This window comes from Oncorhynchus tshawytscha, unplaced genomic scaffold (assembly GCF_018296145.1).
Source record: "Oncorhynchus tshawytscha isolate Ot180627B unplaced genomic scaffold, Otsh_v2.0 Un_contig_1368_pilon_pilon, whole genome shotgun sequence".
NCBI lineage: Eukaryota > Metazoa > Chordata > Actinopteri > Salmoniformes > Salmonidae > Oncorhynchus > Oncorhynchus tshawytscha.
In genome coordinates, this window is record NW_024609717.1 from 257501 (window position 1) to 274016 (window position 16516).

The window sequence follows — 16516 nt, forward strand, 5'->3', positions numbered from 1 at the left end:
CTTTTATACATGTAACGAGCTGAGATTATGAGCACACTCTTACAGGGAGTCCTCCTAATCTCAGTTTGTTACCTGTATAAAAGACACCTGTCCACAGAAGCAATCAATCAATCAGATTTCAAACTCTCCCCCATGGCCAAGACCAAAGAGCTCTCCAAGGATGTCAGGGACAAGATTGTAGACCTACACAAGGCTGGAATGGGCTACAAGACCATCGCCAAGCAGCTTGGTGAGAAGGTGACAACAGTTGGTGCGATTATTCGCAAATGGAAGAAACACAAAAGAACTGTCAATCTCCCTCGGCCTGGGGCTCCATGCAAGATCTCACCTCGTGGAGTTGCAATGATCATGAGGAATCAGCCCAGAACTACACGGGAGGATCTTGTCAATGATCTCAAGGCAGCTGGGACCATAGTCACCAAGAAAACAATTGGTATCACACTACGCCTTGAAGGACTGAAATCCTGTCATGCCCGCAAGGTCCCCTTGCTCAAGAATGCACATGTACATGCCCGTCTGAAGTTTGCCAATGAACATCTGAATGATTCAGAGGACAACTGGGTGAAAGTGTTGTGGTCAGATGAGACCAAAATGGAGCTCTTTGGCATCAACTCAACTCGGAGGAGGAATGCTGCCTTTGACCCCAAGAACACCATCCCCACCGTCAAACATGGAGGTGGAAGCATTATGCCTTATGGGTGTTTTTCTGCTAAGGGGACAGGACAACTTCACCGCATCAAAGGGCCGATGGACAGGGCCATGTACCATCAAATCTTGGGTGAGAACCTCCTTCCCTCAGCCAGGGCATTGAAAATGGGTCGTGGATGGGTATTCCAGCATGACAATGACCCAAAACACACAGCCAAGGCAATAAAGGAGTGGCTCAAGAAGAAGCACGTTAAGGACCTGGAGTGGCCTAGCCAGTCTCCAGACCTTAATCCCATAGAAAATCTGTGGAGGGAGCAGAAGGTTCGAGTTGCCAAATGTCAGCCTCGAAACCTTAATGACTTGGAGAAGATCTGCAAAGAGGAGTGGGACAAAATCCCTCCTGAGATGTGTGCAAACCTGGTGGCCCACTACTAGAACCGTCTGACCTCTGATTGGCCAACACGGGTTTAGCCACCAAGTATTAAGTCGTGTTGTGCAGACGGGTCAAATATTTATTTCCCTCATTAAAATGCAAATAAATGTATAACATTTTTGACATGCGTTTTTCTGCATTTTTTTGTTATTTTGTTATTCTGTCTCTCACTGTTCAAATAAACCTAACATTAAAATGATAGACTAATCATTTCTTTGTCAGTGGGCAGACGTACAAAACCAGAAATACTGTATGTGTGTGTTTTTCACTGCGCTATCTAAGTGTGTGTGTGTGTAGGGTCATCACACATAACCCCCCCCCAGCGCTATCTAAGTGTGTGTAGGGTCATCACCCCCCCCAGCGCTATCTAAGTGTGTGTAATGTGTGTAGGGTCATCACACATACCCCCCCAGCGCTATCTAAGTGTGTGTAATGTGTGTAGGGTCATCACACATAACCCCCCCCAGCGCTATCTAAGTGTGTGTAATGTGTGTAGGGTCATCACACATAACCCCCCCCAGCGCTATCTAAGTGTGTGTAATGTGTGTAGGGTCATCACACATAACCCCCCAGCGCTATCTAAGTGTGTGTTATGTGTGTAGGGTCATCACACATAACCCCCCCCCAGCGCTATCTAAGTGTGTGATGTGTGTAGGGTCATGGAGGTCTGATTGGGCTGATTGGCCCTCCAGGAGAGTTTGGAGAGAAGGGAGACAGAGGATTTCCAGGGAACCAGGGTCTACTGGGACCCAAAGGAGACGAGGTGACACACACACACACGTCAATCCAAGGCTCTTGGTCTGATACATACTGTGTTTGCCCTTTCAACTAAATCCTGGACCGTGTCTCGCAAAGTTACTTATGGTGGTTGCAAACCACCTGCATCACACACACGTACATGTTGTTGCATTGACGGTGTGTTTGTTGTTTCAGGGTCTGGTTGGTCTAGCAGGTCCTAATGGTCCTCCAGGTCTACCTGGTCTCTCTGTGAGTATCACTATCTATTTCTATTACTATTACAATTACTTACTCTTATTTTTACATACTATCACTATTACAATTACTTACTATTATTATTACTGTTATTATTACTTACTATCACTATTACAATTACTTACTATTATTATTACTACATACTATCACTATTACAATTACTTACTATTATTATTACTGTTATTATTACTTACTATCACTATTACAATGACTTACTATTATTATTACATTAATATTACTTACTACTAAAATGACTGTCACTTACTATTACTTACTATTACTATTATTTGATATTACTATCACTATTACTTAATATTACTATTACTTACTATTACTTGCTTTTACTATCACTATTACTATCACTATGACTTACTATTACTATTACTTACTATCACTATCACTATTACTATTCCTATCGCTATTACTATTCCTAACACTATTACTATCACTATTACTATTCCTATCACTAATACTATCACTATTACTATTCCTAACACTATTACTATCACTATTACTATTCCTATCACTATTCCTATTACTATTACTATTCCTAACACCATTACTATCACTATTCCTATTACTATCACTATTACTATTCATATCACTATTACTATCGCTATTGCTATTCCTTACTTACTATTACTATCACTTGCTATTCCTATTCTAACTATCCTGGACCTATTCTATCACTATTACTATCACTATTACTATTCCTATCACTATTACTATCACTATTACTATTCCTTACTTACTATTACGATCACTATTACTATTCCTTACTTACTATTACTATCACTATTACTATTCCTATCACTATCACTATTCCTATCACTATTCCTATCACTATTACTATTACTATCACTATTACTATTACTATTACTATCACTATTACTATCACTATTACTATTCCTTACTTACTATTACTATCACTATTACTATTCCTTACTTACTATTACTATCACTATTACTATTCCTTACTTACTATTACTATCACTATTACTATTCCTATCACTATTACTATCACTATTACTATCACTATTACTATCACTATTACTATTACTATCACTATTACTATCACTATTACTATCACTATTACTATCACTATTACTATCACTATTACTATCACTATTACTATCACTATTACTATTACTATTACTATCACTATTACTATTACTATCACTATTTATATCACTATTGCTATTCCTACCACTATTACTATTACTATCACTATCGCTATTACTATCACTATTACTATTCCTATTACTATTACTATCACTATTCCTATCACTATTTATATCACTATTGCTATTCCTACCACTATTACTATTCCTATTACTATTCCTATCACTATTGCTATTACTATCACTATTACTATCACTATTACTATTCCTATCACTATTACTATCACTATTACTATTCCTATTACTATTACTATTCCTATCACTATTACTATTGCTATTACTATTCCTATTACTATTACTATCACGATTACTATTACTATTCCTATCACTATTACTATCACTATTACTATCACTATTACTATTCCTATCACTATTACTATTCCTATCACTATTACTATCACTATTACTATTCCTATTACTATTGCTATTACTATTCCTATCACTATTGCTATCACTATTACTATCACTATTACTATTCCTATCACTATTACTATCACTATTACTATTCCTATCACTATTACTATTACTATTCCTATCACTATTACTATTACTATTCCTATCACTATTACTATCCCTATCACTATTACTATCACTATTACTATCACTATTACTATTCCTATCACTATTACTATTCCTATCACTATTACTATTCATATCACTATTACTATCACTATTACTATTCCTATCACTATTCCTATTACTATTACTATTCCTAACACCATTACTATCACTATTCCTATTACTATCACTATTACTATTCCTATCACTATTACTATCGCTATTGCTATTCCTTACTTACTATTACTATCACTAATACTATTCCTATCACTATTACTATCGCTATTCCTATTCCTATCACTATTACTATCACTATTACTATTCCTATCACTATTACTATCACTATTACTATTCCTATCACTATTGCTATTCCTAACACCATTACTATCACTATTACTATTCCTTACTTACTATTACTATCACTATTACTATTCCTATCACTATTACTATCACTATTCCTTACTTACTATTACTATCACTATTACTATTCCTTACTTACTATTACTATCACTATTACTATTCCTTACTTACTATTACTATCACTATTACTATTCCTTACTTACTATTACTATCACTATTACTATTCCTTACTTACTATTACTATAACTATTACTATTCCTATCACTATTACTATCACTATTACTATCACTATTACTATTACTATCACTATTACTATCACTATTACTATCACTATTACTATCACTATTACTATCACTATTACTATCACTATTACTATTACTATTACTATTACTATCACTATTACTATTACTATCACTATTACTATCACTATTGCTATTTACTACTATCACTATTACTATTACTATCACTATCACTATTACTATCACTATTACTATTCCTATTACTATTACTATCACTATTCCTATCACTATTTCTATCACTATTACTATTACTATCACTATTACTATTACTATTACTATTCCTATCACTATCACTATTACTATCACTATTACTATCACTATTACTATTACTATCACTATTACTATCACTATTACTATTACTATTACTATTACTATTCCTATCACTATTACTATTGCTATTACTATTCCTATTACTATTACTATCACTATTACTATTCCTATCACTATTACTATCACTATTACTATCACTATTACTATTCCTATCACTATTACTATTCCTATCACTATTACTATCACTATTACTATTCCCATTACTATTGCTATTACTATTCCTATCACTATTGCTATCACTATTACTATCACTATTACTATTCCTATCACTATTACTATCACTATTACTATTCCTATCACTATTACTATTACTATTCCTATCACTATTACTATTACTATTCCTATCACTATTACTATTCCTATCACCATTACTATCCCTATCGCTATTACTATCACTATTACTATCACTATTACTATTCCTATCACTATTGCTATTCCTATCACTATTACTATCACTATTACTATCGCTATTCCTATCACTATTACTATTCATATCACTATTACTATCACTATTACTATCACTATTACTATTACTATTCCTATCACTATTACTATTCCTATCACTATTACTATCACTATTCCTATCACTATTACTATTCCTTACTTACTATCACTATTACTATTACTTACAATTGTTACTATTTATTATTGTTATAACTATGTTATGGTTACTGAAAGGATCTCTTTATTGGCATGATGTAACAATATAACTATTGCCAAAGCTTGCTTTGGATATTTACAATATGAAAATAATGAGAACAAAATTGTCAACAGGACAACAGTAACAACAATAACCAAGGGTGAAAATAACCAACACATTGAACAATAACAATAAGCATACAGTAGAGGACATGTGCAGGTTGATTGGTCTGTCAGACTCTGTCCCTTATCTTATGGCAGGCAGCAATGTAGTGCGCTGCCAACCCACAGATCTCTGCGTCCTCCCCCAACAGGATGGCTAGCCTACTAATAAGGTTTTCAAATTTGGGGAAATGACACTTTAATTGTTTTATATTTTTTACATTTTGTCAGGAAATGCAGCTCCGTCTCAGGTTCTGCTGTTGTGCAATGGTTGCACAGCCTTTCCTGTGTCTACCCTTCTCAATGGCAAGGCTGTGCTCACTGAGCCTGTACTTTGTCAAGGTTTTTCTAAGGTTTTGATCAGTAACCATTGTCAAATAATTTGCTTTCTCCCACTCCCTCTCTCCTCTCTTTCTCTCTCTCTCTTTCTTTGTCATGCATGCACTCTCTCTCTCTCTCTCTCTCTCTCTCTCTCTCTCTCTCTCTCTCTCTCTCTCTCTCTCTCTCTCTCTGTCTCTCTCTCTCTCTCTCTCTCTCTCTCTCTCTCTCTCTCTCTCTCTCTCTCTCTCTCCTCTCTCTCTCTCTCTCTCTCTCTCTCTCTCTCTCTCTCTCTCTCTCTCTCTCTCTCTCTCTCTCTCTCTCTCTCTCTCTCTCTCTCTCTCTCTCTCTCTCTCTCTCTCTCTCTCTCTCTCTCTCTCTCTCTCTCTCTCTCTCTCTCTCTCTCTCTCTCTCTCTCTCTCTCTCTCTCTCTCTCTCTGTCTCTCTCTCTCTCTCTCTCTCTGTCTCTCTCTCTGTCTCTCTCTCTGTCTCTCTCTCTCTCTCTCTGTCTCTCTCTGTCTCTCTCTCTCTCTCTCTCTGTCTCTCTCTGTCTCTCTCTCTGTCTCTCTGTGTCTCTCTCTGTCTCTCTCTCTCTCTCTCTCTCTCTCTCTCTCTCTCTGTCTCTCTCTGTCTCTCTCTGTCTCTCTCTGTCTCTCTCTGTCTCTCTCTGTCTCTCTCTCTCTCTCTCTGTCTCTCTCTCTCTCTCTCTCTGTCTCTCTCTCTCTCTCTCTCTCTCTCTCTCTCTCTCTCTCTCTCTCTCTCTCTGTCTCTCTCTGTCTCTCTCTCTCTCTCTCTCTCTCTCTCTCTGTCTCTCTCTCTCTCTCTCTCTCTCTCTCTCTCTCTCTCTCTCTGTCTCTCTCTCTCTCTGTCTCTCTCTCTCTCTCTCTCTCTCTCTCTCTCTCTCTCTCTCTCTCTCTCTCTCTCTCTGTCTCTCTCTGTCTCTCTCTCTGTCTCTCTCTCTCTCTCTCTCTCTCTCTCTCTCTCTCTCTCTGTCTCTCTCTGTCTCTCTCTCTCTCTCTCTCTCTCTCCCTCTCTTAGGGTAGAGTAGGACAGAAGGGTTCTAAAGGGAACCAGGGTCCCATTGGTGCTATCGGAGATACAGGTCCTGCTGGCCCTCCTGGACCTCCTGTGAGTTCCACCAAGTACATCTGCTTAGAACCTTAGAATTTCACCTAGAACCTCCACATAAAACCATAGAGCCACACCAAGAACCACTGCATAGAACCTCCACAAATAACCTCCAAATAGAACCTTAGAACATCACCTAGAACCTTCACATAGAATCTCCATCAGAACCTCAGAAGATCACATGAAACCTTCACATAGAACCTTAGAACCTCATTTAGAACCTCTCCTCCTCTCAGGGTCTCCCTGCGGTGGGTCTTCAGTCTCTCCCGGTGCAGGAGAGAGGAAGGAGGAGGAGGCAACACTCTTCCTTTGACGGGGCCGCTCTGGAAGACGAGGAAGAGCAAGAGGGGATGGAGGGAAGGGAGGAGGGAGAGGAGGAGAGGATGCAGGCAGACCAGGCAGGGCAGGAGGAGGAGAAAGAGATGGAGGAGGTGTTTGCTTCTCTCTCTTCTATGAGGACGGAGGTAGAGGGTCTGAGGACCCCCCTGGGGACCTACCAGTATCCAGCCCGAACCTGCAAGGAGCTACAGCTGTTGTTCCCAAAGTACACTGATGGTACATACCTCTCTATCACTCATCTATCTATCTATCTATCTATCTATCTATCTATCTATCTATCTATCTATCTATCTATCTATCTATCTATCTATCTATCTATCTATCTATCTATCTATCTATCTATCTATCTATCTATCTATCTATCTATCTATCTATCTATCTATCTATCTCTATACATATATCTATCTCTATCTATACATCTATCTATACATCTATCTCTATACATATATCTATCTCCATTTCAATCTATACATCTATCTCTCTGTCTATCACCAGAGTTCACTGATGGTACCTACCTCTCAGTATATCAATTCAATTCAATTCAATTCAAGGGCTTTATTGGCATGGGAAACATGTGTTAACATTGCCAAAGCAAGTGAGGTAGACAACATACAAAGTGAATATATAAAGTGAAAAACAACAAAAATGAACAGTAAACATTACACATACAGAAGTTTCAAAACAGTAAAGACATTACAAATGTCATTATATATATATATATATATATATATATATATATATACAGTGTTTTAACAATGTACAAATGGTTAAAGGACACAAGATAAAATAAATAAGCATAAATATGGGTTGTATTTACAATGGTGTTTGTTCTTCACTGGTTGCCCTTTTCTTGTGGCAACAGGTCACAAATCTTGCTGCTGTGATGGCACACTGTGGAATTTCACCCAGTAGATATGGGAGTTTTTCAAAATTGGATTTGTTTTCGAATTCTTTGTGGATCTGTGTAATCTGAGGGAAATATGTCTCTCTAATATGGTCATACATTGGACAGGAGGTTAGGAAGTGCAGCTCAGTTTCCACCTCATTTTGTGGGCAGTGAGCACATAGCCTGTCTTCTCTTGAGAGCCATGTCTGCCTACGGCGGCCTATCGACCTCTGTCTGTCATTACATCAACAATGTACAACCTATATAATCAAATTATCAACAGAGCTTACACGCCCTCTCTCTTTCCCACCTCTCTCCACCCCAAATCTACCCCCCCACGTAGGTGAGTACTGGATAGACCCTAACCAGGGTTGCCATAGAGACTCCTTCAAGGTGTTCTGTAACTTCACGGCCGATGGAGAGACATGTCTGTACCCTGACATGAAGTTCCAGTCGGTGAGTCCACACGATCACTCTCCTCCATGTGAGCGAGGGACAAATCACTACAGGTAGAGCTGGGTTCAGTATAGTGAGAAGTGATGAATGTACTGTAATGACTGACGTGTCTTCTACAGGTGAAGCTGAGTTCCTGGAAAGGAGAGAAACCTGGTACCTGGTACAGCCAGTTCAGGAAAGGAAAGCAGGTACGCAGTGTGTGTGTGTTTCTTGTGATCCTGCTCTCTCTATGATATATCCCTTTTTCATACTCAATCCCTCCCTCCCTCCCTCCCTCCCTCCCTCCCTCCCTCCCTCCCTCCCTCCTCCCTCCCTCCCTCCCTCCCTCCCTCCCTCCCTCCCTCCCTCCCTCCCTCCCTCCCTCCCTCCCTCCCTCTCCAGTTCTCCTATTCCGGTTCAGATGGCAGTCCGGTCCATGTAGTCCAGTTGGTGTTTCTTAAGCTGTTGAGTGCTTCATCCAGACAGACGTTCACCTACCACTGTCAGAACTCAGCCGCCTGGCTCCATACCGCCACCTTCAGCCACCAGCACGCGCTGCGCTTCAGAGGGAGCAGTGGAGAGGAGCTCACGCACCAGGACACACACTACATCACAGCACTGCACGACGGCTGCCAGGTAACAGACACACTGCTGCCAGGTAACAGACACACTGCTGCCAGGTAACAGACACACTGCTGCCAGGTAACAGACACACTGCTGCCAGGTAACAGACACACTGCTGCCAGGTAACAGTCACACTGCTGCCAGGTAACAGACACATGTCCTAAAGCCACCACTATCACCAAAACACTGTTGACACAACCTGTCCTAAAGCCATCACTATCACACTATCACCAAAACACTGTTGATACAACCTGTCCTAGCACCACCACTATCACACTATCACTAAAACACTGTTGATACAACCTGTCCTAACGCCACAACTATCACCAAAACACTGTTGATATAACCTGTCCTAATGCCACCACTATCACACTATCACTAAAACACTGTTGATACAACCTGTCCTAACGCCACCACTATCACCAAAACACTGTTGATACAACCTGTCCTAAAGCCATCACTATCACACTATCACCAAAACACTGTTGATACAACCTGTCCTAATGCCACCACTATCACACTATCACTAAAACACTGTTGATACAACCTGTCCTAATGCCACCACTATCACACTATCACCAAAACACTGTTGATACAACCTGTTCTAACGCCACCACTATCACCAAAACACTGTTGATACAACCTGTCCTAGCACCACCACTATCACACTATCACTAAAACACTGTTGATACAACCTGTCCTAACGCCACAACTATCACCAAAACACTGTTGATATAACCTGTCCTAATGCCACCACTATCACACTATCACTAAAACACTGTTGATACAACCTGTCCTAACGCCACCACTATCACCAAAACACTGTTGATACAACCTGTCCTAAAGCCATCACTATCACACTATCACCAAAACACTGTTGATACAACCTGTCCTAATGCCACCACTATCACACTATCACTAAAACACTGTTGATACAACCTGTCCTAATGCCACCACTATCACACTATCACCAAAACACTGTTGATACAACCTGTTCTAACGCCACCACTGTCACCAAAACACTGTTGATACAACCTGTCCTAATGCCACCACTATCACACTATCACTAAAACACTGTTGATACAACCTGTCCTAACGCCACCACTATCACCAAAACACTGTTGACACAACCTGTCCTAATGCCACCACTATCACACTATCACTAAAACACTGTTGATACAACCTGTCCTAATGCCACCACTATCACCAAAACACTGTTGATACAACCTGTTCTAACGCCACCACTATCACCAAAACACTGTTGATACAACCTGTCCTAAAGCCACTATCACTATCACCAAAACACTGTTGATACAACTTGTCATAATGCCACCACTATCACACTATCACTAAAACACTGTTGATACAACCTGTTCTAACGCCACCACTATCACCAAAACACTGTTGATACAACCTGTCCTAATGCCACCACTATCACACTATGACTAAAACACTGTTGATACAACCTGTCCTAACGCCACCACTATCACCAAAACACTGTTGATACAACCTGTTCTAACGCCACCACTATCACCAAAACACTGTTGATACAACCTGTCCTAATGCCACCACTATCACACTATGACTAAAACACTGTTGATACAACCTGTCCTAACGCCACCACTATCACCAAAACACTGTTGATACAACCTGTCCTAATGCCACCACTATCACACTATCACTAAAACACTGTTGATACAACCTGTCCTAACGCCACCACTATCACCAAAACACTGTTGATACAACCTGTCCTAATGCCACCACTATCACACTATCACTAAAACACTGTTGATACAACCTGTCCTAATGCCACCACTATCACCAAAACACTGTTGATACAACCTGTCCTAATGCCACCACTATCACACTATCACTAAAACACTGTTGATACAACCTGTCCTAACGCCACCACTATCACCAAAACACTGTTGATACAACCTGTCCTAATGCCACCACTATCACCAAAACACTGTTGATACAACCTGTCCTAACGCCACCACTATCACCAAAACACTGTTGATACAACCTGTCCTAATGCCACCACTATCACACTATCACTAAAACACTGTTGATACAACCTGTCCTAACGCCACCACTATCACTAAAACACTGTTGATACAACCTGTCCTAACGCCACCACTATCACCAAAACACTGTTGATACAACCTGTCCTAACGCCACCACTATCACAGAGACCACCAAAGACCAAAGGTTATAAATCAGAATATCATTAGAAAATAAGAATATAATCAAAGAATATCATTGTAATATTATTGAAAATATGAAATTATATTTTTTTTTTTTAAATGCAACAATTATTTTACAAATCTTTGAGCCTCCTAACATGTTGATGACATGTTTTCCTCCATCTCTCCCTGTAGTCTGGTTCAGGTCAGGAGAGGACACACACACACACACACACAGTAGTACAAGTGTAATATCTGTTGATGTGCTCCTCCATCTCTCCCTGTAGTCTGTTCAGGTCAGGAGAGGACACACACACACACACACACAAGTGTAATATCTGTTGATGTGCTCCTCCATCTCTCCCAGTCTGGTTCACACACACACACACACACACACACACAGTAGTAGAAGTGTAATATCTGTTGATGTGCTCCTCCATCTCTCCCTGTAGTCTGGTTCAGGTCAGGAACGGACACACACACTACACACTACACACTACACACTAAACACTAAACACTACACACTAAACACTACACACTACACACTACACACTACACACTAAACACTAAACACTACACACTAAACACTACACACTACACACTACACACTAAACACTACACACTAAACACTACACACTAAACACTACACACTAAACACTACACACTAAACACTACACACACAGTAGTAGAAGTGTAATATCTGTTGATGTGCTCCTCCATCTCTGCCTGTAGTCTGGTTCAGGTCAGGAGAGCACACACACACACACACACACACACACACACACACACACACACACACAGTAGTAGAAGTGTAATATCTGTTGATGTGCTCCTCCATCTCTGCCTGTACAGGACACACACACACACACACACACACACACACACACACACACACACACACAGTAGTAGAAGTGTAATATCTGTTGATGTGCTCCTCCATCTCTCCCTGTAGTCTGGTTCAGGTCAGGAGAGGACACACACACACACACACACACACACACACACACACACACACACACACACACACAGTAGTAGAAGTGTAATATCTGTTGATGTGCTCCTCCATCTCTCCCTGTAGTCTGCTTCAGGTCAGGAATGGACACACACACACACACACACAGTAGTAGAAGTGTAATATCTGTTGATGTGCTCCTCCATCTCTCCCTGTAGTCTGCTTCAGGTCAGGAGAGGACGGTGTTAGAGTTTGATGCCCCTCAGTCAGACTCTCTCCCCCTCATCGACGTCTCTGTCTCCGACTTCGGACACAACAACCAGAAGTTTGGCTTCCAACTGGGTCCCGTCTGCTTCAACGGTTAACGGCAGCCCTCCACAGCCGGTAACCGGGATGAGACGGCCGGTAACAGGGCTAACATGCCCGGTAACAGGGTTGAGATCCACGGACATTTACACAGGGGAAACCAGGAGACTGACTGATGCCGCCAGAGAGATATTTATATAGCTTTACCCCAGCACTCATCCATTCATACTAACAGACACTCATCCATTCATTCATTCATACTAACAGACACTCACCCATTCATCCATTCATACTAACAGACACTCATCCATTCATACTAACAAACACGCATCCATTCATACGAACAGACACGCATCCATTCATACGAACAGACACCCATCCATTCATTCCTACTAACAGACACTCATCCATTCCTACTAACAGACACTCATCCATTCATACTTACAGACATTCATCCATTCATACTTACAGACATTCATTCATTCATCGATTCATACTTCGACATTCATCCATTCATACTAACAGCCTGGTAATGGTGGACATTGACATAAGGAAAACCAAGAGACTTACTGATGCCATCAGAGACTGATATGTTTATAGCTTTACACCAGGATCTTTTCAGACTAACATATCCGTTTGTCATTCATTCATACTTAGACACTCATTCATCCATTCATACCAGCAGACACTCATTCACTCATCCATTCATACTAACAGACACTCATTCATCCGTTCATACCAGCAGACACTCGTTCATTCATCCATACTTACATACACTCATTCATTTTTTAAATTTTACCTTTATTTAACCAGGCAAGTCAGTTAAGAACAAATTGCCTGTTCAGGGGCAGAACGACAGATTTGTACCTTGTCAGCTCGGGGGTTTGACCTTGCAACCTTCTGGTTACTAGTCCAAAGCTCTAACCACTAGGCTACCCTGCCGCCCCATTCATGAATTCATCCATTCATTGATTCGTCTATTCATAATTACAGACACTCATCCATTCATTCAACCATTCACCCATTCATTCTAACAGACACTCATTCATCCATTCATTCCAGCAGACACTCATTCACTCATCCATTCATCCATTCATACTACACACACTCATTCATGAATTCATCCATTCACTGATTCCTCTGTTAATACTTACAGACACTCATCCATTCATTCATCCATTCATTCTTACAGACACTCATTAATTAATTCATCCATTGATCGATTCATCCATTCACACTTAGACACACATCCATTCATCCATACCTTCATGCATTCATTCATACATTCATTCATCTATTCATCCATACCTACATTAATTCATCCATCCATCCATACCTACATTCATTCATTCATTCATTCATACACACAGTACATTGTCCATTCACACAGTTGATCACTCATTCATTCATCCATCATTCCTACACTCACTCCTTCCTATATTCACTCATTCATCCTGAAACCAAAGAAGCACCTCTACATCTGGGAAACATTTCCACAACGTGTAACTAACGTTAATTAGATGCTGTATTCCAACCTCATGTTGTCCCCATTCTGTGTTGTTGATGTGTGTGTTTTTATATGAACAGTTTTCTGTTGTGTTCTAATGTATATTTGTGTGATACTCAACCATGGTGCTACAGTCTTTTACTTGAGTATGTTTAATGTCATGCATGTCTTCCTTGTCAAAGGGAAAGGGAAGGCAGCCATTTTGTTTTTGTATTTGTAACATAATGATGATGATGAACAACATTCTTGTCAGGACATTAGAGGATTATGATGTCACAATGCCTTTTTATTCACACTTGTGGGAAAATTAAATAATGAATAACCTGTTTTAATAAAAGTACACAACTGTTCCCCTGACTTAATGAAGCAGCAGTCTCAATGTGTTGACAACTGTTCCCCTGACTTACTGAAGCAGCAGTCTCAATGTGTTGACAACTGTTCCCCTGACTTACTGAAGCAGCAGTCTCAATGTGGTGACAACTGTTCCCCTGACTTACTGAAGCAGCAGTCTAAATGTGTTGACAACTGTTCCCCTGACTTACTGAAGCAGCAGTCTCAATGTGTTGACAACTGTTCCCCTGACTTACTGAAGCAGCAGTCTAAATGTGTTGACAACTGTTCCCCTGACTTACTGAAGCAGCAGTCTAAATGTGGTGACAACTGTTCCCTGACTTACTGAAGCAGCAGTCTCAATGTGTTGACAACTGTTCCCCTGACTTACTGAAGCAGCAGTCTCAATGTGTTGACAACTGTTCCCCTGGCTTACTGAAGCAGCAGTCTCAATGTGTTGACAACTGTTCCCCTGACTTACTGAAGCAGCAGTCTCAATGTGGTGACAACTGTTCCCCTGACTTACTGAAGCAGCAGTCTCAATGTGGTGATATTAATATTGTAGAACAGGACCACACACATCCGGAAACAAACACACACACACACACACACACACACACACACACACACACACACACACACACACACACACACACACACACACACACACACAGTAGTACAAGTGTAATATCTGTTGATGTGTTCTTCCATCTCTCCCTGTAGTCTGGTTCAGGTCAGGAACGGACACACACACACACACACACACACACACACACACACACACACACACACACACACACACACATACACACACACACACTAGTAGAAGTGTAATATCTGTTGATGTGCTCCTCCATCTCTCCCTGTAGTCTGCTTCAGGTCAGGAGAGGACGGTGTTAGAGTTTGATGCCCCTCAGTCAGACTCTCTCCCCCTCATCGACGTCTCTGTCTCCGACTTCGGACACAACAACCAGAAGTTTGGCTTCCAACTGGGTCCTGTCTGCTTCAACGGTTAACGGCAGCCCTCCACAGCCGGTAACCGGGATGAGACGGCCGGTAACAGGGCTAACATGCCCGGTAACAGGGTTGAGATCCACGGACATTTACACAGGGGAAACCAGGAGACTGACTGATGTCGCCAGAGAGATATTTATATAGCTTTACCCCAGCACTCATCCATTCATACTAACAAACACTCATCCATCCATTCATTCCTACTAACAGACACTCATCCATTCCTACTAACAGACACTCATCCTTTCCTACTAACAGACAATCATTCACTCATCCATTCATACATTCACAGACATTCATTCATTCATCCATTCATACTAACAGCCTGGTAATGGTGGACATTGACATAAGGAAAACCAAGAGACTTACTGATGCCATCAGAGACTGATATGTTTATAGCTTTACACCAGGATCTTTTCAGACTAACATATCCGTTTGTCATTCATTCATACTTAGACACTCATTCATCCATTCATACCAGCAGACACTCATTCACTCATCCATTCATACTAATTCATACTAACAGACACTCATTCATCCGTTCATACTAGCAGACACTCGTTCATTCATTCATTCATTCATACTTACATACACTCATTCATTTTTTAAATTTTACCTTTATTTAACCAGGCAAGTCAGTTAAGAACAAATTGCCTGTTCAGGGGCAGAACGACAGATTTGTACCTTGTCAGCTCGGGGTTTGACCTTGCAACCTTCCGGTTACTAGTCCAAAGCTCTAACCACTAGGCTACCCTGCCGCCCCATTCATGAATTCATCCATTCATTGATTTGTCTATTCATAATTACAGACACTCATCCATTCATTCAACCAACCATTCATTCTAACAGACACTCATTCATCCATTCATTCCAGCAGACACTCATTCA

At 40.5% G+C, this 16516-nt stretch overlaps 1 protein-coding gene across 1 annotated transcript in view; it reads left to right on the forward strand.

Moving 5' to 3' along the window:
* LOC121845625 (collagen alpha-1(XI) chain-like) overlaps window positions 1-14641 on the forward strand; it is a 92414-nt gene extending 77773 nt beyond the window's left edge. The window contains exons 56-63 of the mRNA XM_042317212.1: window positions 1737-1844; window positions 2015-2068; window positions 6960-7049; window positions 7286-7604; window positions 8618-8730; window positions 8850-8918; window positions 9112-9345; window positions 12690-14641. Coding sequence (XP_042173146.1) covers window positions 1737-1844; window positions 2015-2068; window positions 6960-7049; window positions 7286-7604; window positions 8618-8730; window positions 8850-8918; window positions 9112-9345; window positions 12690-12836 — 1134 coding nt within the window. The 3' untranslated portion in view covers window positions 12837-14641. The remainder of the gene's footprint in view (window positions 1-1736; window positions 1845-2014; window positions 2069-6959; window positions 7050-7285; window positions 7605-8617; window positions 8731-8849; window positions 8919-9111; window positions 9346-12689) is intronic.
* Window positions 14642-16516: the final 1875 nt, after the last annotated feature.